Genomic DNA, 25,257 nt, shown 5'->3' on the forward strand with positions numbered 1-25,257 from the left:
TTTATTCTTTAATGAGAGCGATTTTTTTTTCGTTGAAACTTTATTAAAAGCAGCTTTCAATGAACAAAAATAATCGTAGATGAAAGTAAACGAGCTGCTTCCGGGTTTCTAGTCCCGTGCGTCACGTGTGACAGGCGGGCTCAGACTGTAAGCAGCTGTATGTGTTCTCACCGGAGAAGCAAGAGTTGGACTTCATGGAGGAAGGAGGGCAGAGTGATGGTCTGGTGGTAGATAGCAGCACATCCTCCCCAGGGCACAATGCTGCTGCAGGTAGGTGTGTAGTGATGACATACCTGCTGCTGCCCAGTGTGCATCCCATATCTGCACAGATCATGCTATGGAGATTAATATACAATGTATCAATTATATACAGTACAGCCGATACTTCTATCTTATATAATGGCTCCTGCAGGACGAAGAATTAGTGATCTGATCGTCCCCAAGTATCAAGAGATTGATTACTACAGAAACTTTAGGCTGGTTATTCCCAAACTGTCACTTCAGTTGTTGCAGAACTACAATTCCCATCATGCCCTGCTATCTGTAGCTTGTCACAGCCTGATGGGATGTGTAGTTTTACAACAGCTGGAGAGCCAATGGTTGGAGATGATTGCCTTGAGTATTGCCAGTTATACAGATGTCACATAGATCATTATTATAAGTCGGCTGCCAATGCTGTCATGTGGGTCGGCACATTATAATGATATCCTCTGGTCTGGTCACATGGGAGACAAGTTCATAAAACACTGCACTGTGTCCTCTAACATAATCGCTCCTTTGACATTGGAAGAGTTTTCCTATTTCACTGCTGTAGTGACCCTGGGAACAGTTGGTCTATTAAAGAGGTTCTCCAGCTAGTAACATAGTATGCGTGGCTGAAGGAAGACACTGTCCATCTAGTTCAGCCTTTTTTCACCCCCTCCCCCTTGTTGATCCAGAGGAAGGCAAAAAAAAAGCCAATAAGGCAAAAGCCTATTTAGCCAATTTTGGGGAAAATATTCCTTCTGAACTCCATAATGGCAGTCAGAATAATCCCTGGAGCAACGTTTTGAAAGTCCTCACCTGACAACAACCCCGCTGGTTATTTAATGTCTATATCCTGTAATATCCTAGCACTCTAGAAAGACGTCTAGTCCCCTGTTAAACTCCTCTATGGATTTTGCCATCACCACGTCCTCAGGCAGAGAGTTCCACAGTCTCACTGCTCTTACAGTAAAGAACCCTCTTCTGTGTTGGAGATGAAACCTTCTTTCCTCTAGACATAGCGGATGCCCTCTTGTTACCGTCGCGGTCCTGGGTATAAATAGATCCTGGGAGAGATCCTTGTATTGTCCCCTCATGTAGTTATACATAGTTATTTGGTCACCCCTTAGCTGTTTTTTTTTTCTAGGGTGAATAATAATCTTTATTTGTATAGCGCCAACATATTCCACAGCGCCTACATAGACAGGGGGGAATACAGAAGGACAAAAGTACAAAAATTACAGAACCACGGTTACATAGTAATCAGTTGGTGGAAACAATACGGGTGAGGGTCCTGCTCCAAGGAGCTTACATACTACAAGTAATGGGGTGATACAGAAGGTAAAGGGGCTGGAGATGTGCGCGGTATGGCGAGGTGGAGAGTGAGGGATGCTATACACATAGACAATGGTCAGACATTTAGCCATGTGACGGCAGAATCGGTATGACTGCAGGGGCGGTTTATGATGGCTAGCGGGGATTGCAGTCAGTAGGTCAGGGAGCATGTTATCAGGCGAAGTACAGAGGGGTTTGTTTAGGGAATGCGGTATGCCTCCCTGAAGAGGTGCGTTTTTAGAGCACGCCTGAGATTTTTCGAGTCCTGGATTGCCCAGGTAGGCTTTGGTACCGGTGCTGCTCTGAAGAAGTCTTGGAGGTGGGAATGAGAAGTTCGAGTTAGAGGGGTGCGCAGTCTAGTTTCGTTAGCAGAGCGGAGAGCCCGGGCTGGGTGATGGATTGAGATGAGGGAGGCAATATAGGGGGGCGCTGCACTGTGGTGGGCTTTGTGGATGAAGGTAGTGAGTTTAAATTGAATTCTGTATTTAATGGGCAGCCAGTGCAGTGACCGGCACAGGACAGAGGCGTCCGAGTAGCGGCTGGACAGGAAGATGAACATGGCTGCCGCATTCAGGATGGATTGTAGAGGGTAGAGTCTGGTGCAGGGGAGGCCGATCAGCAACGAGTTGCAATAATCGAGTCGGGAGTGGATGAGGGCAACAATAAGCGTTTTTAGTGTGTTCACGGTGAGAAAAGAGCAGATTCTTGCAATGTTCTTGAGGTACAGCTGACATGTTCGGGCAAGAGATTGGATGTAGTGGCTAAATGAGAGATTGGAGTCGATTATGACCCCAAGGCAGCGGGCATGCAGTCTGGGAGTTATGGTGGTGCCACACACAGATGGAGATGTCAGGATGAGGTCGGTTAGTGGAGGGTGGAAATACTAGCAGGTCAGTTTTAGAGAGGTTTAGTTTTAGGTAGAGAGAGTACATAGTGTTAGAGACAGCAGACAGACAGTCGGTGATGTTTTGGAGGAAAGGTGCAGAGATGTCATGGGAAGAGGTATATAAGCTGGGTGTCGTCAGCATACAGGTGGTATTGGAGGCCAAATCTCCTAATGGTTTGTCCAATAGGGGCTGTGTAGATAGAGAAAAGGAGGGGGCCGAGGACCGAGCCCTGGGGTACTCCAACAGCAAGGGGAAAAGGAGGAGAGTTAGAGCCAGTAAAGGAAACGCTGAAAGAGCGGTCAGATAGGTAGGAGGAGAACCAGGAGAGGGCAGTGTCCTTTAGGCCAATGGAGCGAAGCATACTGAGGAGGAGTTTGTGGTCAACAGTGTCAAATGCTGCGGAGAGGTCGAGAAAAATCAGTGGGGAGTAATCGCCCCTCGATTTGGCTGTCAGTAGGTTGTTGGATACCCTTGTGAGGGCAGTTTCTGTCGAGTGTTGGGGTCGGAAGCCAGACTGTAGGGGGTTGAGGAGAGAGTTCTCTGATAGATAGCTTGAAAAGCAGGAGTAAACTAGGCGTTCTAGTAATTTGGAGATGAAGGGGAGGTTAGAGATGGGTCGGTAGTTGGCAGCATCAGTCGCGTCCAGAGTCGGCTTCTTTAGCAGTGGGGATATGATGGCGTGTTTTGAAAGAAGAGCGAAAGATGCCAGAGGTCAGAGAGAGGTTGAATATAGTGGTGAGGAGGGAGATAACCATCTGGGAGAGGATCGGAGGAGGTGTGAGGGGAGAGGGTCGCTATCGCAGGTGGTGGGGCGAGCAGAGAAGAGCAATTTGGAGACTCGCATGGACAGCGGGCGGAAAAGCTGTAGCGTATGTACCTCAAATGATGGAAAAGTGAGTGAGGGTACAGGGGGGGATGACCTCCTAGGTACAATTTGGGGAGAGAAGACCACCTACTCCACCACCACGCCTGTCGTCCTGTCTTGTGGTATGGGACAACTGCAGGCCATTGTAAGACAGTGCAGCAGGGGAGGCGAATAATCCCAGTTTTGATAGCCTCTCTTGGTATTCTAGTTCCCTCATTCCGTTTATTAATTTAGTTGCCCTTCTTTGAACCCCTTCAAGCACTGCAAAATCTTTCCTGAGCATCTGTGTCCAGAACTGTACACAGTATTCCATGGGGGACCTGACCAGTGCCTTATATAGTGGGAGAATAATGTCCTCGTCCTTCGCCCCTATACCGCTTTTAATGCACCCTCGCTTTTAGTAGCACTCACTGTATTAAAATAACAAACTGATCAGTACTTACCCCTCCACTGCGGCGGTCCTGGTGCAGCCTCCCCATTCGTCTCTCCTGGCATCAGGGGTAAGTACTGATCGGTTTGTTATTTTACTACTATTGATGGAATGTTGTCCAGTTACCGGACAATCATTGCATTAGAACATCTACCCTAAAACAGGTAGGTCCACCTTTTTGGGTGATCACAGCTTTCAGACTTTACAGAATAGATTTCACAAGTTGACAAACCTCCTCCATACTCAACCCGACCCATGCCCGCTGCAGAATTCATTGTCATGTTCCTCCAAAAGCTCCCAAGTGATCCAAGCTCAGTGGTGTGGAGCTCTTGTAAGATGGCACTGTGGTCGGGGAAGACTTCCTGAGATAGGGGTACAGGTGGTCGGCGCGCAATCCATTCAAGGCTTGTGGTATGATGCCCAATGGTCCCAGGCCATGCCAGGAAACCACTCCCACGGCCCATCTGCTCACGGTCAGTCATTCCAGTCACCACATTTACCAAAAACTGCCTGATATTGCCTCCTGCTGCAGAGAGGAGGGGTCAGCACATCATCTGAGAGTAGATCATGATGCACCGTTGCGTGTTACTGATCACGCCATGCAGTGATCGTTCAATATATTGGCAAAATAGAATTTCTGCTGCGTCCTCAGAGAGCCCTGACAGAACTAGCTTTCCCTGGGTGTAGACTACACATACACATCAAATGTGGTGTGAACAGAGCCCTAATAGCATTGTAGGCGCCATTCCCATCCGATCTGACATTAGGCGAGGAGAGAAATGTGCAGCGGTCACTGCGTAGTACAGTCCCTGAGACCGCCATGCAATGCCCAGAGAGTATCATGACGGTCTATTCTAATGACTGGGACCCATCGGGTAGTTGTCTCAGCAATTGTCCCATCCAAGATGCAGTTGTGTCTCTTCCCACTCTGTGTCCAATTAGAAGGGAGTATGCCTGGAGAAGACCTTTACCGTCCCCTCCAGCTGTCTACACTACACTGCTGCCCCCAGGTGAAAGCTGATAGGAAAGTATAGAGGAGTTTGACCTTCCCTGCAGCCCTGCTTGTTCATCTAAAGTGCCAATGATGCTACATTTTGGAATTGGTATCTTTATTTTTCTGAGCGGAACATCACTTTAAGGAGAAGTTGTTTTTTTTTAAATTTGGTTCTTTAATATGAAACCAAATAGTTTATTGTTCCTTAAATGACCCTGATAATGCCCTTTTAAGTACTGCTGTTCATCGTAGTTCCAAGTAATAAACCACTTCTCTCTGTGCTACATAACAGAATTTTTGAAAATCATTTCCACTAATGAGAGAGTTGTGATCTGTATTATTAGTACATGGGGTGCTTTCAAAGTGAACCATGTAATTAAAGGGGTTTTCCAGGTTTAAAGGGAATCCGTCAGCAGTTCCCAGCATGTAAAATCACCTACAGCAACATCACACTGAAGTTTAACTGTTTCCTAGTCTTTTGTGTTTATAACTAATGAAGGCAGTATACCTTGAAAAGTAGCTTTGGAAAACTTCCCATGCTGTAAAATACTCACGATCCACCGGTCCGATGAGCAGGCAGGACTGTCTCTGCTGTGGAGTTGGCTTCCTAAGCCTGCCCTCCTTCGCATGCAGCATCATCCACATGTGCCAGGAGATTGCAGACCAACGCACGTGCAAGATTTTGATTGTCCTGTGGAGATTTGGCTCGTGCTGGTCTACGATCTCATGGCGCATGCACAAGATTTCAGTCGTCTTATGGGTGATGTCGCAGGATCATCCACGTCTCAGAGTGCTTGCTTTTAAACTATTGAAGACTTATCTTCAAGTCAGAGGCATAACTAGAAGCTCTTGGGCCCCTATACAAAATGTGTAACAGGGCCCCTTACATAGTTCTGTTTATAATATTTGAGTCTTGGTATGTAACAGGGGGGCTTTTGGGCCCCCTAAGGCTCTAGGGCCCTGTAGTAACTGCGACCCCTGCACGCCGTGTAGCTACGCTCAGGTCATCAATAGCAGATTAGTCGTGTTGTGACCCCCAGCAGTGAAGCCACTGTGCTGGTGAACAAAGCTGCTATGTAGTGGAAACACATCACTCTGTATGTAGTGCAGGAGCTCAGAATGATGCTGCAGGCTCTGTTTCTTTGACATTAATGGAAGTGAGCTTGCAGTACCAGTGAGGTACCCCTGAGGAAGCTTGCGGCGAAACACTTGTCGGGGTGCAGGTGGTAAGGTGGGCTTTGCACATTATGTACTGCTGCTTATATGCATTGATTTAATGCTTTGTATGCTTGATGTGTAATTTTATATGATTAAATGTTTGTTGATTATATAATTTTGCATACATGTACTTTTTGAGCATATATTTAATTCTATGAACTTGATGTTGTAAGCTTTCCTTCCGCCTTTTTGCTGCACATTGGAGACTCATCTCTATTGTACTGTAACATTTTTTTAATTGTTATGAATAAAATATAGAAAAGTTTTTTTTTGTTTGTTTTTTTTCATGGAAGCTTTGTGTGCTGATCTATTATTTATGGGTTGATTGTGCAGCAGAGCGTGTGCTGCTGGTTGCGAGATTCAACCCTGATTTATTACATTACACTAATACCTATTAGTAGCTTATTAGCTTTATTTGCATTTAAATGAAGCTCCCTTAGCTGTATGCAGATCAAAGCAGGTGGACTGTTTCTGCATACAGCTCCATTGTTCTGCCGCGGGACAGCAGCTGAAAACAATGTTATCAGCGCTCCGGCGGAGAATCCCAGCCTACGGTCCCTGCTATCAGCTGGCCAGCCAAACAACGTTTTTTATGCTGAACTAAAAATCATCGTTCGGTCAAAAAGCTAACGATGGTAACATAGTAACATAGTATGTAAGGCTGAATGAAGACAATTGTCCATCTAGTCCAGCCTGTCTATCCTCCTGTGTTGATCCAGAGGAAGGCAAAAAACCCCAAGGGCAGAAGCCAGATAGCCCCTTTGGGGAAAAAATTCCTTCCCGACTCCCTAATGGCAATCAGACTGTTCCCTGGATCAACCCCTAATAGTTCCTACCTGCCTGTATACCCGGATCGACAATTAACCTAAGATTTATATCCTATAATGTCCTTCCTTTGTAGAAAGACATCCAGTCCCCTTTTAAACTCCTCTATGGATTTTGCCATCACCACGTCCTCCGGCAGAGAGTTCCACAGTCTAACTGCTCTTACAGTAAAGAATCCCCTTCTATGTTGGTGATGAAACCTACTTTCCTCTAATCGTAGCGGATGTCCTCTTGTTACCGTCACGGTCCTGGGTGTAAACAGATCATGGGAGAGATCCTTGTATTGTCCCCTCATGTATTTATACATAGTTATTTGATCACCCCTTAGCCGTCTTTTTTCTAGAGTAAATAGTCCCAATTTTGATAGCCTCTCTGGGTATTCCAGTCCCGTCATTCCATGTATTAGTTTAGTTGCCCTTCTTTGAATCCCCTCAAGCACTGTGACATCTTTCCTGAGCACCGGTGACCAGAGTTGTATGCAGTATTCTGTGTGAGGTCTGACAAGTGCCTTATATAATGGAAGGATAATGTTCTCATCCTTCGCCCCTATACCTCTTTTAATGCACGCCAAGACTTTATTTGTCTTTGCAGCAGCTGACTGGCATTGGTTACTCCAGTTTAGTCTACTATCCACTAATACCCCCAGATCCTTTTCCATATCACTTTTTCCTAGCGGTACCCCATTAAGTGAATATTGGTGACATCCGTTTCTCCTGCCCATGTGCATAGTCTTACATTTTTCAACATTGAACTTCATTTGCCATTTTCCTGCCCAACCCCCCAGCTTATCCAGGTCCGTTTGTAGCCGCACATTGTCCTCCGTTGCATTAATTATATTGTATAATTTTGTGTCATCTGCACATATTTATATTTTGCTGTGCAGCCCCTCTATCAGGTCATTGATAAATATGTTGAACAGAGTGGGGCCTAGTACTGAACCCTGTGGCACCCCGCTAGCGACTGTGGTCCAATCAGAGTATGAGCCATTTATTACCACCCTCTGCTTTCTATCATTGAGCCAATTTTTTACCCACTTACACACGTTTTCGCCCAGTCCGAGCTGCCTCATTTTGTATACTAGCCTATTATGTGGCACGGTGTCAAAGGCTTTAGAGAAGTCCAGATATACGAGATCAATAGATCCTCCCAGGTCCAGCTTAGAGCTTACTTCATCGTAGAAACTGATCAGATTTGTCTGACATGAGCAACCCTTCATGAATCCATGCTGGTGAGGAGTTATTCCCTTGTTCTCCTTGAGGTGCTCATCGATGGCGTCTCTCAGAATCCCGTCGAAAATTTTTCCCGTTACTGAAGTGAGACTTACTGGCCTGTAGTTACCAGGCTCACTTTTGCTCCCTTTTTTGTAAATTGGAACCACGTTGGCAATGCGCCAATCCAATGGTACTACACCGCTCTTGATAGTGTCTAGAAATATTAGATATAGCGGCCTAGCTATCTCGTCACTTAGTTCCCTTAGTATCCTTGGGTGTAATCCATCTGGGCCCGGCGATTTATCAATTTTAGTCTTCTTTAGTCACTTCCGCACCTCCTCCTGCGTTAGGTATGAGATATTTTGTGATGGGTTCATTTTATTCCCCTGCATCTCGTGTGGCATTTCCTTTTCGTTTGTGAATACACTTGAGAAGAAACTGTTTAGTAGATTTGCTTTCCCTCCGTCATCATCAATGATCTCGCCTGTATTATTTTTTAAAGGGCCAGTGCTCTCCCTGCAAATCCTTTTGCTGTTAATATAGTTGAAAAATAGCTTCGGGTTGTTTTTGCTCTCTTTGGCGATCAGTCTTTCTGCTTCCTCCTTGGCAGTTTTGATCTTATCTTTGCATATTTTGTTTTTTTCCCTGTATGATTTTAGCGCTTCTTCGCTGCCTTGTTGCTTTAGTAGTTTGAACGCTTTCTTTTTTTCATTTATTGCCCCTCTTACCGTCTTGTCGAGCCACATTGGTTTCGTTGAGTTTCTTTTATTTTTAAAGGAATGAACTGCTCACATGAGGTGATTAGGATCCTTTTAGCATTTACACGCAACGATTATCGCTCAAAATACATCATTGATAATCGTTGTGTGTAAATGAGCCTATAACCTTAGCCTGGAAAACCCCTTTAATGTTCTGGTTGCTAGGTGAACCACATGTGGCTGGAGACCCGTCCATGAATGGCCACCAATGGCCGTAAGATATTACCATTCATACTGCTTTTTTTACCAACAAAAATATCCCACCTGCTGGCTGCCACAAGTGGGTGAGGCTTTGAACCCATGCGATTCCCACAGCATTGAACCCTACACTTAATGTGTTCTTTCTCAATTTCTGTAAGTTGTTGCAGGAGAAAGTATTGAGGCCGTTGATGAAGGATTACCAGATGATCTGCCTTCTCTGGACTCGAGCACCGTGGAACAGCTGAGTGAGGGGCTCATCTCCCACTACTTGCCCAATCTTCAAAACTCAAAGGTTGCCTTACAGGAACTCACGTATGTATGAGGATGTCTGATTTAGTGTTCTTGAGGAGATACAACTGCAGATTAGTTCAGCGTTGACTGTAGCAGTTTGCAGCCATAATCGTCACTACAACTACTGCTACTTACCACCTCTAGAGAGTGCATGACAGCTGTAGGAGTCTTCCTATAAAATAGCTGTTCGTTGCTTTTCGTGTCATGTGCACCTTTGTTGCCAATTACACAAAGGGCTCTTACCCATTTGTGATAGGTTTTTCTAGGGATGCGAGAGTGAATGAAAACGCGTGATTATGAAACCAATGATTTTCAATGGTTTAATTCTCATTTGCAATGGGTTCACTCAAGACTCGCTGCAATACAAAAAATCTGCAATATTGCCCATTGTTTTCAATGGGGCCGGGGCTACAGGGGATCCTATATACCTCCCCATATTTGGAGAGATTGGGGCGAGCTACAGGACTTTCCCAGGACATACCCCAAAAGCTGGGGCAAAGGGGTAGGGCTAGAGGGTTTCTTATAGTTATTCTTTTCTAGTCCCGCGTCTCCTATTATGCCCTGGGAAAGCCCTCTAGCTCCGCCCCCTATCTCTCAAAATATTGGGAGATATGTAGGAGATCCCATGTAGCTCCTTACCCCCCTCCCCCAACCTCCACCACCCCTCTCCTCGCTATGGGGGATTCCAAGGCTGTTTCACGATCTTCTCCCATTGATTTGATTGGGGCTCCAGCCCCATTAAATACAATAGCCAATAACAGTTTTTGGGGGTTTTTTTGTATCGCAGCGAGGCTTGAAGGAACACATCGCAAGTGAGAAATGAAACCATTGAAAATCATTGGTTTCATAATCACGCGTTTTCATTCACTCTCGCATCGCAAGAAAATCTATCGCCAGTGTGGAAGAGCCCTAATAAGCAGCTGGAGGGAGAGTTTCTGCACACAGACCGCCAGCAGAAGGTTTTGGCAGTGTTTGCCATCAGATGGGCCATAGAACTTTCTACAGATGAACAGGATTATTGATCACGGTGAGATCACAGAAAATAAATGTGACGTTCAGAAATTGGTGTATAATTTCATTTCTGTTATTAAAATTACTAAATACTAAGTAAATGTAGACTGTGAGACTTTGTGTTTGCACAGGAAAGTACCAATATTGGCCTCTATCTTTTGTTGCAGGCAAAATCAAGTTGTATTATTGGACACACTTGAGCAAGAAATTTCCAAATTTAGAGAGTGTAATTCAATCCTTGATATCAACGTTCTGGTAAGTTTCACATAAGCGCACATGAAATGTCTTTAGGTAAAAGCTTAGCAGAGGTGTCCTTCTACTCTTCAGGCCGCCTGCACACGGGCGGATTTGAATTGCAGAATCCGGAGCGGGTGACCGCCTCCAGATTCCGCAGCAAATACTGCCCACAACATGCCAGTGCTCCCATTTTCCTGCGGATTCCGCACGGACAGCTTCCATTGAAGTCAATGGAAGAGCCATCCGACCCGTGTCCTGTCCGCAATTGACATTGCGGTCAGGCCATGGATTCCGCTGGAAAAGCAGGAGCTTTAGGGGAAAAAAATGTACCATCCGCAGTTCAGGAAGAAGAAATTGAAAGCCGGTACGCGCAGATGCCGATACTGCCAGGGCCAGATTCCGCATGTGGAATCCAACCCGCCAGTGTGTATGGGGCCTAACTGGGAGAGTTCACATTTAATGTTTTATTTCAAGACTAACAGAACTCGTGATAGGTCATCAACATCAGGCCGTTTTCGTATGGTCAAGAAAATTATGCGACATTTGTGAATTGCGAGACGCACAAATCTCACACGACTTTGCCCCATTCTTTTGACTGGTGTCATACACAAAAGCAATTTTCTTTCCTGCATGCTAGGTGCATGCCGTGCGATTCAGGTTTCCTCATTGAAAACAATGGGAGAAACTCCGCAATTGCTACTTACCCAAAGTAATGGCAGACAGTTTTGAGCTAAAAACACTTCGTATCTGCGCGGAAATCTCATGTTGGCTACAGCAATATCGGGCCGTGATTCACAACTTGATATCACACTTTTTCTTGTGCAATTTTCTCGCTTGTGTGAAACCACCCTCAGAGTGATGGGGATCTGCTCCTCGGGACCACCACTGATCAGCTGTTTGGTAGTATTAGTGGGGCTCTCATAACCACCACTGTCACTTCAACTCATGCCAGACACAGCACTGTACATTGTATAAATGGCACTGAGCTGCACTCAGACCTATGAATATGACATCACAGGTCTGAGGACAAAAAACTGGGAAAACTTATTGACTCGAGTATAAGCCGAGCTATACTCGAGTATATACTAGGTAAAAAAAACCCTCCCTACTCACCTCCCAGCCGGCGTCTGCGTCTGTGCGACAAGCTGCTTGAATCCTCCCTGCTGTCATCTCCCGCCGTCCTCTCTGCTCGGCTCTGTCAGTGCTGTGTAAGTAAGTGCTGTGATTAGATTGAGCGCCAGCCAATCACAACTGGAGCTCCATCCAATCACAGCGCTTACTTACACAGCACTGACGGCAGGGGATTTGAAAGCTGAGCAGGGAGAATTCTAAAGCAGCTGGATTGGCTGTGAATGATTGAGCACCGGCTGTGATTGGCCGGCGTTTGATCTAATCATGGCTCCTACTTACACAGCGCTGACGCCGGGGGATGACAGCGGAGAGAATTCAAGCAGCCTGCCGCACCGCCGCTGGAGACACAGACACTGGCTGGGAGGTGAGTATGGAGGGTTTTTTGTTTTTCAGCCTTCCCTGACTCGAGTATAAGCCGAGGGGGGCTTTTTCAGCACATAAAAAGTGCTGAAAAACTAGGCTTATACTCGAGTATATACAGTACTAGCTGATATACCCGGCTTCGCCCGAGTTAATTTGGTACTGGTGTTTATCTGGTGTTCACACGAAAATCTTATGAAGTCATGGTTACTTTAGAGATACCGGAAAAACATATGTTCACCATTTTGCGTAGTTCTCTGTGTTACCCAGGAAACACCACGGGAGGTAACCATGCGACGTTTCCTTTATATAAAATGACATCAGGGAGTGAGAGAATTAGATTCCATACGTAAAATGTGGACGCTAATTCTTTTGCGCTTAGAATTGAACAATCGAGGTGGGACCCATTAGCTTTTCCTATTTATGACATAATCAATGCTCGTGCCAAATTTCACATTTCTATGACACCGGAAAGTGAGAAAATTACATTCCGTACGTAAAATTTGGACGCTAATTCTTTTGCGCTAGAATTGAATATTTGAATTAAGACCAATTAGCTTTTCCTATTTATGACATAATCAATGCGCGTGCCAAATTTCACGTTTCTATGACACCGGAAAGTGAGAAAATTACATTCCGTACGTAAAATTTGGACGCTAATTCTTTTGCGCTAGAATTGAATATTTGAATTAAGACCAATTAGCTTTTCCTATTTATGACATAATCAATGCTCGTGCCAAATTTCACATTTCTATGACACCGGAAAGTGAGAAAATTACATTCCGTACGTAAAATTTGGACGCTAATTCTTTTGCGCTAGAATTGAATATTTGAATTAAGACCAATTAGCTTTTCCTATTTATGACATAATCAATGCGCGTGCCAAATTTCACGTTTCTATGACACCGGAAAGTGAGAAAATTACATTCCGTACGTAAAATTTGGGCGCTAATTCTTTTGCGCATAGAATTGAATAATCGAGTTGGGACCCATTAGCTTTTCCTATTTATGACATAATCAATGCTCGTGCCAAATTTCACGTTTCTATGACACTGGAAAGTGAGAAAAATACATTCCGTACGTAAAATTTTGACGCTAATTCTTTTGCGCATAGAATTGAATAATCGAGTTAGGACCCATTAGCTTTTCCTATTTATGACATAATCAATGCCCGTGCCAAATTTTAAGTTTCTATGTGAGAAAATTACATTCCGTAAGTAAAATTTGGACACTAATTCTTTTGCGCATAGAATTGAATAATGGAGTTGGGACCCATTAGCTTTTCCTATTTATGACATAATCAATGCTAGTGCCAAATTTCGAGTTTCTATGACACCGGGAAGTGAAAGAATTAGATTCCGTATGTAAAATTTGGACGCTAATTCTTTTGCGCATAGAATTGAATAATCGAGTTGGGATCCATTAACTTTTCCTATTTATGACATAATCAATGCCCGTGCCAAGTTTTAAGTTTCTATGACATTGGGAAGTGAGAGATTTAGATTATGTACGTTAAATTTTGACGCCAATTCTTTTGCGCTAGAATTGAATAATCGAGTTAGGACCCAATTACTTTTCCTATTTTGGAGATAATCTATGCTCGTGCCAAAATTCATGTTTCTACGACATCGGGAAGTTGGAGAACTTTTGGTCAGTCAGTGAGTGAGTCAGTGAGGGCTTTCAGCTTTATATATATATAGATTTATTTTAGAATGGAAATTGAGGTTATTCATTGTCGTGCTATATTTAGAGTTTAAAGGAGGAGTTTCACTTCTATCTCTTTTGCTGCAGGAAACAAACAGCTCCGTGCATTGCGCAGTGGCCTGTGTTGGTACTGCAGACTGAGTCCCATTCCCTTCAATAGGACATTTGTGTGTCTCGCAACACACACATCTCGTGCAATTTTCTGAGGCGTGTGGAAACTGTCTTACGTTTACTAACAATTTGCCTGAATAAATCTTTCTGTTTACATTTTTTTTATAGTTTTCAGAAGCCAAATATTACCACAACAAATTAGTGAACATAAGGAAGGACATGATTTTGCTGCATGAAAAGAGCTCCAAATTAAAGGTAGGTATTGCATTGTTAAATGTTGCTCCTAACACTGACCAAATCAATTAGTGTTACCATAAGGCCTCTTTCACAGGGGCGACAGCGATATCGCCGCGAGAAAATCGCATCAATATCCGATCTATGTTCTGTGCGATATTGCAGCATTTTCTCGCAACAATATAGAGATTTTGTGTCACTACAAAGTCGGGTGACTTTGTAGCGCTCTTTTGCTGGGATTTCCGATGGGTCTTGAAGTATAAACCCTACCCCGAAAATAAGCCCTGGCTGCATAAAGAAAAACACAATACTTCACCTAACAGCCGCTGTCCGGTCCGCTACACGTCTCCTTGCAGGTCCCCGGCACACTTGCTTGTAGTTTTCCCTCAGCACTTCCGGGTCAGTGGTTCAAAAACCCCACCTCCACGAAGTGCTGGCTCCGATTGGTTCTAGAGTGCCGTGGCTCAGACATTCAAAGCCAGTACTCAATGCAATGGCTGTGATTAGTTCATCGAGCGCTGCAGTGATTGGCTGAGCCGCGGCGCTCAAGAACCAATCAGAGCCATCGCTTCCTGGAGGCGGGGATTTTGAACCTCCAAACCAGGAAGCACTAACTGAAAACGCCGAGCAAGTCTGTGCATAGGAGACGCGAGGTGGAGCCGACAGCGCCTGTTAGGTTATGCATTGTGGGTTTTTTTTTAATGCAGATGGGCCTTATTTTAGGGCTTTTACAGTAGGATTTCCTACTGCAAAAGTTGTATCACACCGCACGAAAACCACGTTTTCATGCGATGCAACAGGAAGGAAGGGTCCATAGGAAAAAATGGGCTACAAAACATCGCTAATGTGAAGAAACCCATTAGAAAGCATGAGCTTCACATACATGCGATTTGTATCACTGTCGCATCGCAAAAAAATTGCAACCGTATGAAAGCGGCCTAAATACTAGTACAGCTGCTATAATTTGTGGATCTCCTTTATGCAAAGGAGATCAGCATATAAGTGTCTGTTTACATGGTGGAATTCACTGTGGAAAAATTGCATGTGAATTGCGTCTCTAAAATCAGTGTCATGCGACATGTCACTTATAAAATGATGACCGGCAGCATAAGTGGATGTGCAAAGTTACAAAAAACTTCTTTATTCCCCCATTACAAAGAGTAGCGACGTTTCGGCCTATGTGGCTTTCCTCATGCTAACATGTCACTTATTGATGTGGATGGAAAGGCGCTTTTTTTTTTTTCCCACATCCTGTTTCTGCTTGCGGATTTTGCCTATTGAAAGAGCAAATTCCATATGCGAATCCACATGAGAAACCGCGTCAAAAAGATGCAGATTTTGACGTTGATCTTAGAGGTGGAATTCACATGGATTTCCATCGTGTGAACCTACCCTAAGGGCTCCTTCACACAAGTGTATGCACAATTGTGCACGCTTCAGTGCAACGTATTTGCGCTATGAACGAGGTAGATTTGCATGCATGTCTGCGCACTGTACTGTGTGTCTTGACCACATGACACTACCACACCGATTTAAATGGCTATTTAGCCTAATGAGGCCCAGGTGTGAATGAGCCTATTGAAATCAATTGGTTCTAGTCTCTGCGTATTGCACACGCAATTTTTGTATGCGCAAATATGCCTGTGTGAAGGAGTCCTAAGGCTGCTATTACACACATTGCCTCTCCGTTGCAAAATGCAGGTGGAGCTCCGCTGATTGTGGCCGGCACCTGGACTAGTCGTATTGATTCAATTGACAGGTCCAGGTGCAGACTTCAATCAGTGTTGCTCTGCTTGTGTTTTGGGAAGAAATGCTCATGAAATACCTAGCCTAAGGCCACATTCAGTATGCAGTATTTATAAGCTAAAACCAGGAGTATATGCGAAATATGGAAGAGGTGCAAACTTTCATTATACTTTCTCTCCATAGATTCCATTTCTGGTTATGGCTCAGAAATACTGATACAGAATACGGGCTTATTCAGACATCCGTATAAGCTGTCCCTCCCACTTATGGGCTCTCTGCTTCTCTCCTCCCCTCTGAGCCATTTGCAATGGGAGTAGGCGGGATGGGGCAGAGCTAAAAAGCTTAGCTCCACCCCTCCCCTCCCATTGCAAATGCAGGAGTGGAGGAGAGAGGCGGAGAGCCGGTGAGGGGGAGGGAAGGAGGGACTGCTTAGATGGAAGTGTATATCGGCCGGCCGTGAAAACGCCGACCGATATACACTTATGGAAATAAGCCCTACTGCTGTGTGAATGAGGTCTACTGCTAATCCTTAGTTTATTTGTGCGGAGTGCAAATACCTATGTAAGAAAATTGGTACCTGGAAATTTAGTAAACGAAAATCGTGAACACTGCAAAAAAAAAATCTAAAATCATAAACTATTTGTTTGACTCTGGCATCAAAGTCCCATAATCACAGGAAAACCACAGCACTTTTTCGTATTTCAAGTATATAACATAATATATAAGGCCAAAGAAAGACCTCTGTCCAGTTCAGCCTATTAAGGCCTCGTTCACAAGAGTGACATGGCATCGTTATGAGAAACTCACAGCGATATCGCTGTGGCTTCTCACGGTGATACTGCGACTTTGTAGCACCACATTCGAGCATTTTTTTTGGGGGGGGGGGGGAGGGGCTGAAATATAAACCCTACCCCTAGCCAATCACAGCCAGCACTCGATGAATGGTTATGATTGGTTTGCATCCAGGGCAAAAATCGCATGTTGGGGAGTTAAATATTGGGCTGTGATTCATGGCCCGATATCGCGCTTGACCGCGTGAAGTTAGCCTCAGGTAGACGGTTCCATAGTTTCACTGCTCTTACAGTAAAGAACCTCTTTCTGTGTTGGTGTAGAAACCTTCTTTCCTCTAGACATAGAGAACGCCCCTTTGTTAAAGTAACAGTCCTAGGTATAAACAGATCATAGGAGAGATCTCTGTATTGTCCCGATATATTTATACATAGTTATTGAGTCGCCCTTCAGCCATCTTTTTTTCTAAAATAAATAATCGCAATTATGATAAGCTCTCTGAGTATTGTCTATTCCATTTATTACTTTAGTTGCCCATCTTTGTACCCGCTCAAGCTCTGATATGTCCTTCTTGAGTACAGGTGCTCAAAGCTGTACACAATATTCCATGTGTGGTCTGACCAGTGACTTGTAAAGAGTAAGAACAATGTTCTCGTCATGTACCCCTAGACCTTTTTGATGCCCCCATGATCCTATATGCCTTGGCAGCAGCTGCCTGACGCTGATTGCTCCAGTAAAGCTTACAGTTAACTAAAACCCCCAAGTCCTTTATTCACTGGACCTGACAGTGACCTTTTCAACTCTTCTGAGGAAAAAAGATTTAGTAGAGTCGATACATTACTGTCATGTCCGGTGAATAAAGGTTCTCTTTATTTGAATGAAGAAAGAGTGCTGTGGTTCTCCAGTGCCTGGAGATTTGGGGCATCAGACAAGAGTGAGGGCCCCTGCTATGCGACTGCCTGACAATAAGACTTTTTAGACACGTCTAATTGTTTTGTCATAAGCCATTTTGCAGAAACCTCCTTTAAAATGTAGTATTAATGTGGCGACTATTCAAATACATGGAAGGCTTAAGTCAGACAGTATGGAGCCCAGCTCAACTCCTTCATGCTATAGGACATACATGTACAACCTATGTGTGCAGGGTTAATCTGACGCGGACTCCGAAGCCGAGCCTGCTCCATATACTGCTGGTGTCTCCTGTTCCTGACAGCTGACACTAGGCCACAACAGCCACTAAATTCTAATAGCACCTTTTAAATGGTCCAATTGGAGGTCTCCCACATGCCCCCAAACGATGAGATTGCAGGTTGCCGTCTGGGTGTCATGGCAGTGGGGGGCTTTTGAAGGTGCCCACTGCCATGTACTTCTGCCTACAGAAATACAATACTAAATTGTATATGGTATAAGCGATCAAATGCTCACAAGTTCAAGTCCCCTCGGTGGACTAAAATAAAGATTTAAGTGAAAAAAAAATGTATTATTGTAAAAAATATAGGATGTTTAAAGTTTAACCCCCCCCCCTTCACCCTTCCTGTATTTCTAATTTTAAAAAACGCAAGACATATTTGATATTGCCATGTCAGTAAAATTCTGATCTATCAATATAATGCATTATTTATATTGCACAGTGAATGTCATCTTTTTAGACATTGTATTCTTTAAAAGTACAGCAAAAACATTAGCTATTCTCATATTCGTACTGACCACCAGAATAAAGTTATGCCATTTCTGCCACAGTGTGTACACCATAAAAACAAGATCCTACCCAAAGATGGCACAATTGCATTTTTCTTTCATTTTACGCCATCTAGGAACTTAATTCTTTTTAAGAAAGTTATGTGATACATAATAAATACAACTGAAAAATACAATGTGTCCTGCAAAAAAACTAGCCTTCAGGCAGCTACGTTGGAAGGAGAAAAAAAACCTGAAAAAACAAAAAATGTCCGCGCTATTAAAGGGGTTTTCTCACAGCTTAAAATTTGCCTCACAACCACTCTCGTTTTTCCTGGTTACTGCAGACCAGGACCTGTGACTGCTGCAACCAATCACTGGGCACAGCTGTGATCTTCTATAGTCAGTGATTGGCTGCAGCAGTCACATGACCCGGTCAGCAACAACCAGGAAGGACAGAGTGGTTGTGAAGCAATTTTAAAGGGGTTGTCCCGCGGCAGCAAGTGGGTCTATACACTTCTGTATGGCCATATTAATGCACTTTGTAATGTACATTGTGCATTAATTATGAGCCATACAGAAGTTATAAGAAGTTTTTCACTTACCTGCTCCGTTGCTGGCGTCCTCGTTTCCATGGAGCCGACTACTTTTCAGCGTCTACTGGCCAAATTAGCCGCGCTTGCGCAGTCCGGGTCTTCTTCTTTTCTCAATGGGGCCGCTCGTGCAAAATGCCGGCTCCGTGTAGCTCCGCCCCGTCACGTGCCGATTCCAGCCAATCAGGAGGCTGGAATCGGCAATGGACCGCACAGAAGCCCTGCGGTCCACCGAGGGAGAAGATCCTGGCGGCCATCTTCAACCGGTAAGTAAGAAGTCACCGGAGCGCGGGGATTCAGGTAAGCGCTGTGCGGTTTTTTTTTAAGTCCCTGCATCGGGGTTGTCTCGCGCCGAACGGGGGGGGGGTTGAAAAAAAAAAAAACCCCGTTTCGGCGCGGGACAACCCCTTTAAGTCATGGGAAAATCCTTTTAAGGTGTTAAACAGCCGCACTGTCTTCTAGCTGATAAGGGGTTGTTTCATGCTTGGGACATCCCTCTAATAGTGTCTGATACAGGGTGATGTCACTGATGATAGTTGCACTTTATTACAGAAGCGAGCGTTGAAGCTCCAGCAGAAAAAACAGGAGGAAAATCTAAAACAAGAACAGCAGAGAGAGCGGGAGCTGGAAAGAGAGAAGCAGTTAACTGCGCAACCAGCAAAAAGGACATGAAATGTATAGCATATAGCTATCTGCACCCGTTAATCCGCATCTCGTACAATTTAAGGAGACCCCTCTGGCCCTTAAGAAGAATTAAAACTGTTCTCGCCCTCTTTGCTCTGTTATGTTGTATGTAAAGATGAAGAATATACAATCAGTATATAGGTGTTTTTTTGTTATTTCTTTTACAATGTAATTTTTTTTTTCATGCATCATTTTGCACTTCCTAGACAGAATTTGCTCCATTGTAGGACCACATTTGTATGATGACATTTTTGGCAGAAAAGCTCCTTCTATAGTGGTAAGCTCTTCAGGTACAAGCTCCACAAGACTTCTCTGCATGTGAAAGTACATATGTCTTTTCTAAGCCATATACTAATCGGATATCTGCTTTTCATGTTTTCTATGGCAGCTTTATACAAAAGTGCAGTTGTGCCAAGGTACAATCATCTAAAGAAATACAAATGTCCCACTTGATACAGATGGCTTGTTTGGTTTTAGCATTGATGGGTCTAGGTTAAATCGTCCAGACGTCTAATATCTCTGGTGATATCAAGAACACATAAATGTTCATATATGTTTTGGGTCCAGCACCCTGACCAACCCAAATGCCATATGTCGTTGCTAACTGGAACTTGTATTTCTCTGCTTGAACAGTAGGTGGCACAATTTTTCTAAGACTGTAACCTGGATGCAACCACTTGCACTTTAGCAGTTACCTGTTCTTTCTAGTCTAGTTCAATAATTAGCAGAAGAAGTGAAGGAAGGAGAATATCCGGCGCTCCTGTCGTGAGGAAAATAGACTCTGGTTTGCTATAGAAAAACGTCTATTGGCGACGCGTTTCTGAGCCGCACTGGCTCCTTTTTTAAGATGGCTTAACCACAACAGCGCCAGATCTGGGATCAGTCCCCTAGCCTGAGGGTCTACACATTGGAGTGCTGTTCTCCTTATTTTCTAATTAGACTCAATATAGCCCATCTGTATCTGTCAGGTGGATAGAGAACAATCCATTTTAGTATCTGAATACTGAGCCTAAAATAAATGTTGCTTTATGGTAACATCATCATTTGGCATATTCCATTTTTTTCTGCATGTTTTGAATGTTTATGTAAAATATAGAGTTCTTGTGGGTTTCTGACTTTTTACGCCTTATTCACACGGCTGATATTCTCACGCAAGTTCTGTCTGTATCCAAGGTGGACAGAACCTGCATAGAAAATTACTTCTGAGACAGATGGGACTAAGGTTAGGACTACAGAGGTTGTGCAGCCAAAAAACTGTGCAAATTGTCTGTGACTTGCTGTTTTTTTGACGGTTTCACCCTGGTTTATGTCCCTATGCAGTTTCCTGCAGTGAGGATGGAAACTCAAGATGGACCTGGTGTTGGAGAGAAGAGTGTGATGTGAAAAGAGCCTTACAGAAGTCTTAGTTATTTAATAGTAACAAGAGGATGTACTGAAATGAAATAATTGATGCGCCGGAAAATGGAGACAGTCCAGCGTTGGGGTAAAAGCTTTCAGTCTTTATTAGATGATCCAGACACACAAACATGGAGGAACAAGGCACATGTGCCGTCTTACATGTTTCAGGCAAGCATCTTACCCTTGATCATAGACCCTATTGTCCTCCATGTCTGTCTGGATCATTTAATAAAGCTTTTAAACCAACGCTTGACTTTTTCCATTTTCCTATGCATCAGCTATGGTTTCCAGCCAGTCCTTGGGTGGGAGCGACTGCAGAGGAGCTGGTTTCTGGTTTGCGTCTCTGAAATGAAATAAATGGTACATTTCTTACTAAATGTATGTGAATATACTCACTCATGCAAAACACATACAACGATGGGTTGCTACATGGGAGAGCTGAAACCTGGATCTCCCCTTTCTAATGGCAAAAGCATAAATGTTAAAGGGAATCTGTCAACAGGCTTGTGCTGCCCTATCTCAGGGTAACATAAACTACTGCCAGGCACGCTGATTCCAATGATGGCTCACGTAATTCCGTGCAGTGAGTGCAAAGGGTGTAGTCCTCTCCATAGTTTGTGATGTTCGTGCATTGCAGCTGACCCTCCACCGTTTGACAGTTTGCTTCCTATGCACAATATAGGAAGAAAGCTTGTCAATGAGCGGCAAGAGGGAGTGGTTAGCCTGCTACTCATAAATACCAGAACTCTGGGCTACACCTTCCAGGGCTAATCTTAAGAAAACTGGAGAATTACTACTGTGTCCTCAAATAGGGCAGCATAAACCTTGTGACAGATTTCATAGCTTCCCAGGAAAAGCACAATTCATAGTCTAACCATGCAGGTATACAACTGTCTGCAGAACGCTTGAGGTGGCCGTACACATTCCACAGAAGTTAGTTCATTGAACAACCGTTGAAGTACGAATCGTCTGGTGAACAAGCGTTTTACAAATGCAGCCTTACACATTTTAGTCCATATTGGCTGTTTACAGTCCTTCACATTGGCCATACCTGTTCAGTGGGCCAGTGGATGAAAAAGCTTTCTGAGGACATTCAAAGAAAAATAGTTTGATTAGACTAAGGGTCTTTCGTTACACTATTGTACAACTGCCTCCATTTACAATAAACAGGCAGTCGTTCATAGTTCGTTGTTTTTTATGCCTTCTGAAACTCAACTCTGAACCATAAGCAAATTATTGTTCATCATTCAGTCGCTGGCAGTATATACACTGAATGATTATCATTCACATTGCCACGATCCAGCTAGAATCTGAATGATATCAATGTGTGTAAAAGGAGTTATGTGGTTTCAAATTAAACATTTTTACTGGCTGGGCAAGGGTTAAAATAAAGCATGCTCACCTGTCTCACCTAAAAACACACCGGCCCTGTAGAGTAAAGCCCCGGGGTCTGTGCTTGTGACAGCTCCCTGCTATCAGCTGCCAGAGGTAGCTGATAACAGAGCTGTCATGGAGGACCCCGGTGAGCTACTTCCGGTCACGTGATCGCAGTTATCCAGTAGATAATGGCGATCGCATAAAATTGAAAAAAAAAAGTGAACTAAAGTTATAGTTTCATCTCCCCTCATGGATCGGATCCGCGAGGAGAGATAAAACTACTCACCTCTGGCCTCCACGATGTCCCACAGCGATCTAGTCCTGTAAGGACCTGTCACCACCTTCTGCACGCACATGCAGCAGACGGGAAAATCTCGGGCGCATGCGCAGAAGCCTGGAGGTCCTGGGAAATTTAAAATCTCCCTGCTGTCAAAGATAGCTGAGAGCAGGGCGATCTCAGTGAAATAACAGAGAATCCCCACAAATGACCCCATTATGAAAGATAGACCACTTAACGAATTCAGCTAGGGGTGTACTCCCTATTTTTACCCCACAGTTTTTCTATGAATCTTAGTAAAGCAGAAGGAAAAATTTATGATTTTAATTTTTTTGGCAATTGTGTCATTTTAAAAACATTTTTTTTGTACAGCATACATAAGACATGCACCCCAAAATGGATCCCCCTGTTTGTCCTGTGTTCAGAACCATACCCATTGTAGCCACAATCTACGTACTGGACACATGGCTAGGCTTGTAATGAAGGGAATACCCATTGGCTTTCAGGGCACAACTCAATAAATTCCAGGCCCCATTGCACACTTGCAGAAACATCAAGCTGCCAAAACGATAGAACGCCCCCCACAAGTGACCCCATTTTGAAATCTATTTATCTAAGTGTGTACTAAACATTCTGGCCACGCAGTTTTTCTGCAAAAATTATTATAAAGCATGTGAAAAATAAATAAAATTTAATTTAAATGTGACTTTTATGACCGTTTCCTTTGTTTCAAGCAGGGAAAACTGAGGAGAAGCACCTCAGTTTATAGCAATACCCCCATTGTAGCCCCAATCTACTTATAGGACACATGACTAGGCCTGTAATAGGGGGGAATGCCTATTGGATTTCAGAGCACAACTGAATCCATTCCATGCCCCATTGCACGCTAACACAGAAAAAAATTGGCTCCTTAAAAATAATTCTTCCCCCTTCAGAGGTAATTACAGAGTTCTGGTTGGGATGGGCACATAGGGCAATGATACCAGGTATCCCTTCTCCTCCCATGCTTGCTGCGAACCCGACACTTTTTTGGGGAGGTATCTCGTGACCTCAGTAGCGGGTATGGGTTGTAAAAAGTGGCGCTCTGTGAGGCTTCATAATCTTTCTGAGGCGTGACGGTCTCACACAGAAGGCGCTCAACAAGCTGCTCCTGGAACTGCAGGAAGGCGAGCGTTCCCAGGGGCTTCTTGTAAATGACGTATTACAGGTAGCGGTATGAATAACGCCGGGCTCACGCGGCCGTATGTGGAATCCGCTTACGGAGGCCTACAGCAGATCCCAGCTGTGAGCCTGGCTGTGCCCTGGGTACGGCCGCGTAATGTACTGCAGATAACTGCCTACTCACACAGGCGGTCATGCGCAGTGCAGCTTTTGTTTGTTTATATTTCCCGTGCCGTTGCTTAGTGATGACGCGAGTACCCGCAGCCTGTACACAATGTAATTGCATATGGGTTGCAAGTATATTTGCAACGATAGAGCACAATGGGCTCCGCCATGAAATAGAACATATACTGCGTTTTGTTTGCTACAAGTGGATTACATAATTCCGACCCGCTAATGTGAGCGGAATTGTGTAATCAAGTGCATTTGATTGATCCGCATATTACTGCAGACCAAACGCATGCGGAATCCACAATTCCTATCTGGTCATGTGAGACCGGCCTAAGGTGGATCGCTGCCTTTTTATCATGTGACCGGGGACCGCTCGCTCATTGATGCCTCCGGCCAATGTCTTTTTTTTTTGTTTGTTTTAAAAAATTTTATTTACATTTTTAAGGCTTAACAATAAAGTTTAACGTGCTGAACCATAGATAACTGAAATTAAAATAAGGGCTTAAACAGACGGGCGTGTTTTTGTCCCGTTATGCGCCCATAATCACAGCTGTATAACGGGACAAAACAAAACCATTCATTTTAATGGTTCCGTTTTCACTAGCGGGATTCCCACCCATTAATAGCATGGTCGAGAAAAAATAGAACTTGCCCTATCTTTCCCAAGAAACGTTAGGACCTATCTTCCTGCTGTTTCTTTCAAACTTCTGCACTATGGTGCAGCGTTTGAACGGCCCGAGAAGAAAAATAACAAAACCTGTTCATGTGCAACGACGTGTGAAGAATCCCTAAGGTAAAGAATTTACCAAGTAAGGCCTCATTCACCCGAGTGAATTTGCGCAGCTAACTTACATGCGCAAAAAAACGCGGCTATGAGAACCAACGGTTTCCTGTGGAAACATTCAGACAAAAGAATTTTAGCCACGCAAAAAAATTGCACTTAAAAAGATAGGACATGATCGACTGAAATTCCCTGCTGCGTGAAAAGATAGGACCGGACTAGAGATGAGCGAGCATACTCGCTAAGGACAATTACTCGATCGAGCATTGCCCTTAGCGAGTACCTGCCCGCTCGGGTGAGAGGTGAGTTGCACTTACCTCACTTCCCCTATACACAGTCATACCTCTTCTTTCGCCAGTTTCCAGTTTCGTCGATTCTTCAACGCAAAATTTCACCTCCACTTTCGCTGCCCGCTTCTAGTTTTACCGGTAGGTGCCGGCCCATGTGACCTCGCTATCCAATCACAGTCATTCTTGGATAGCTCCAATAACAGCCCTTCATCCATGAAATTGGAGCACCCAGCGCTGTCTGTGATTGGCTGAGCGGGCTGTCACTCT

General features: G+C 44.2%; 1 protein-coding gene across 2 annotated transcripts; it reads left to right on the plus strand.

Annotated features, from left to right (window-relative positions):
- Nucleotides 1-65: 65 nt before the first annotated feature.
- Nucleotides 66-20,575, plus strand: BLOC1S6 (biogenesis of lysosomal organelles complex 1 subunit 6). Of its 2 annotated transcripts, none has more exons than XM_066592637.1 (5): nt 66-274; nt 9,126-9,279; nt 10,437-10,524; nt 13,981-14,067; nt 19,404-20,575. In XM_066592637.1, exons 1-5 carry the CDS (start codon nt 259-261, stop codon nt 19,521-19,523), a joined length of 465 nt encoding a protein of 154 aa, XP_066448734.1. In that variant the 5' UTR covers nt 66-258; the 3' UTR covers nt 19,524-20,575. The 2 variants fall into 2 exon arrangements, with proteins under 2 accessions (XP_066448734.1, XP_066448733.1); XM_066592636.1 differs by having other exon boundaries at nt 72-270.
- Nucleotides 20,576-25,257: the final 4,682 nt, after the last annotated feature.

Source organism: Eleutherodactylus coqui, chromosome 2 (genome assembly GCF_035609145.1).
Source record: "Eleutherodactylus coqui strain aEleCoq1 chromosome 2, aEleCoq1.hap1, whole genome shotgun sequence".
Lineage (NCBI taxonomy): Eukaryota > Metazoa > Chordata > Amphibia > Anura > Eleutherodactylidae > Eleutherodactylus > Eleutherodactylus coqui.

Bases quoted from the DNA above. Each gene is read 5' to 3' on its own strand.
- BLOC1S6 (XM_066592636.1), top strand. From the start codon at position 195: ATGGAGGAAGGAGGGCAGAGTGATGGTCTGGTGGTAGATAGCAGCACA. The intron at 271-9,125 runs GTAGGTGTGTAG...AATTTCTGTAAG, and splicing joins AGGGCACAATGCTGCTGCAG to TTGTTGCAGGAGAAAGTATT. The intron at 10,525-13,980 runs GTAAGTTTCACA...TTTTTTTTATAG, and splicing joins TCCTTGATATCAACGTTCTG to TTTTCAGAAGCCAAATATTA.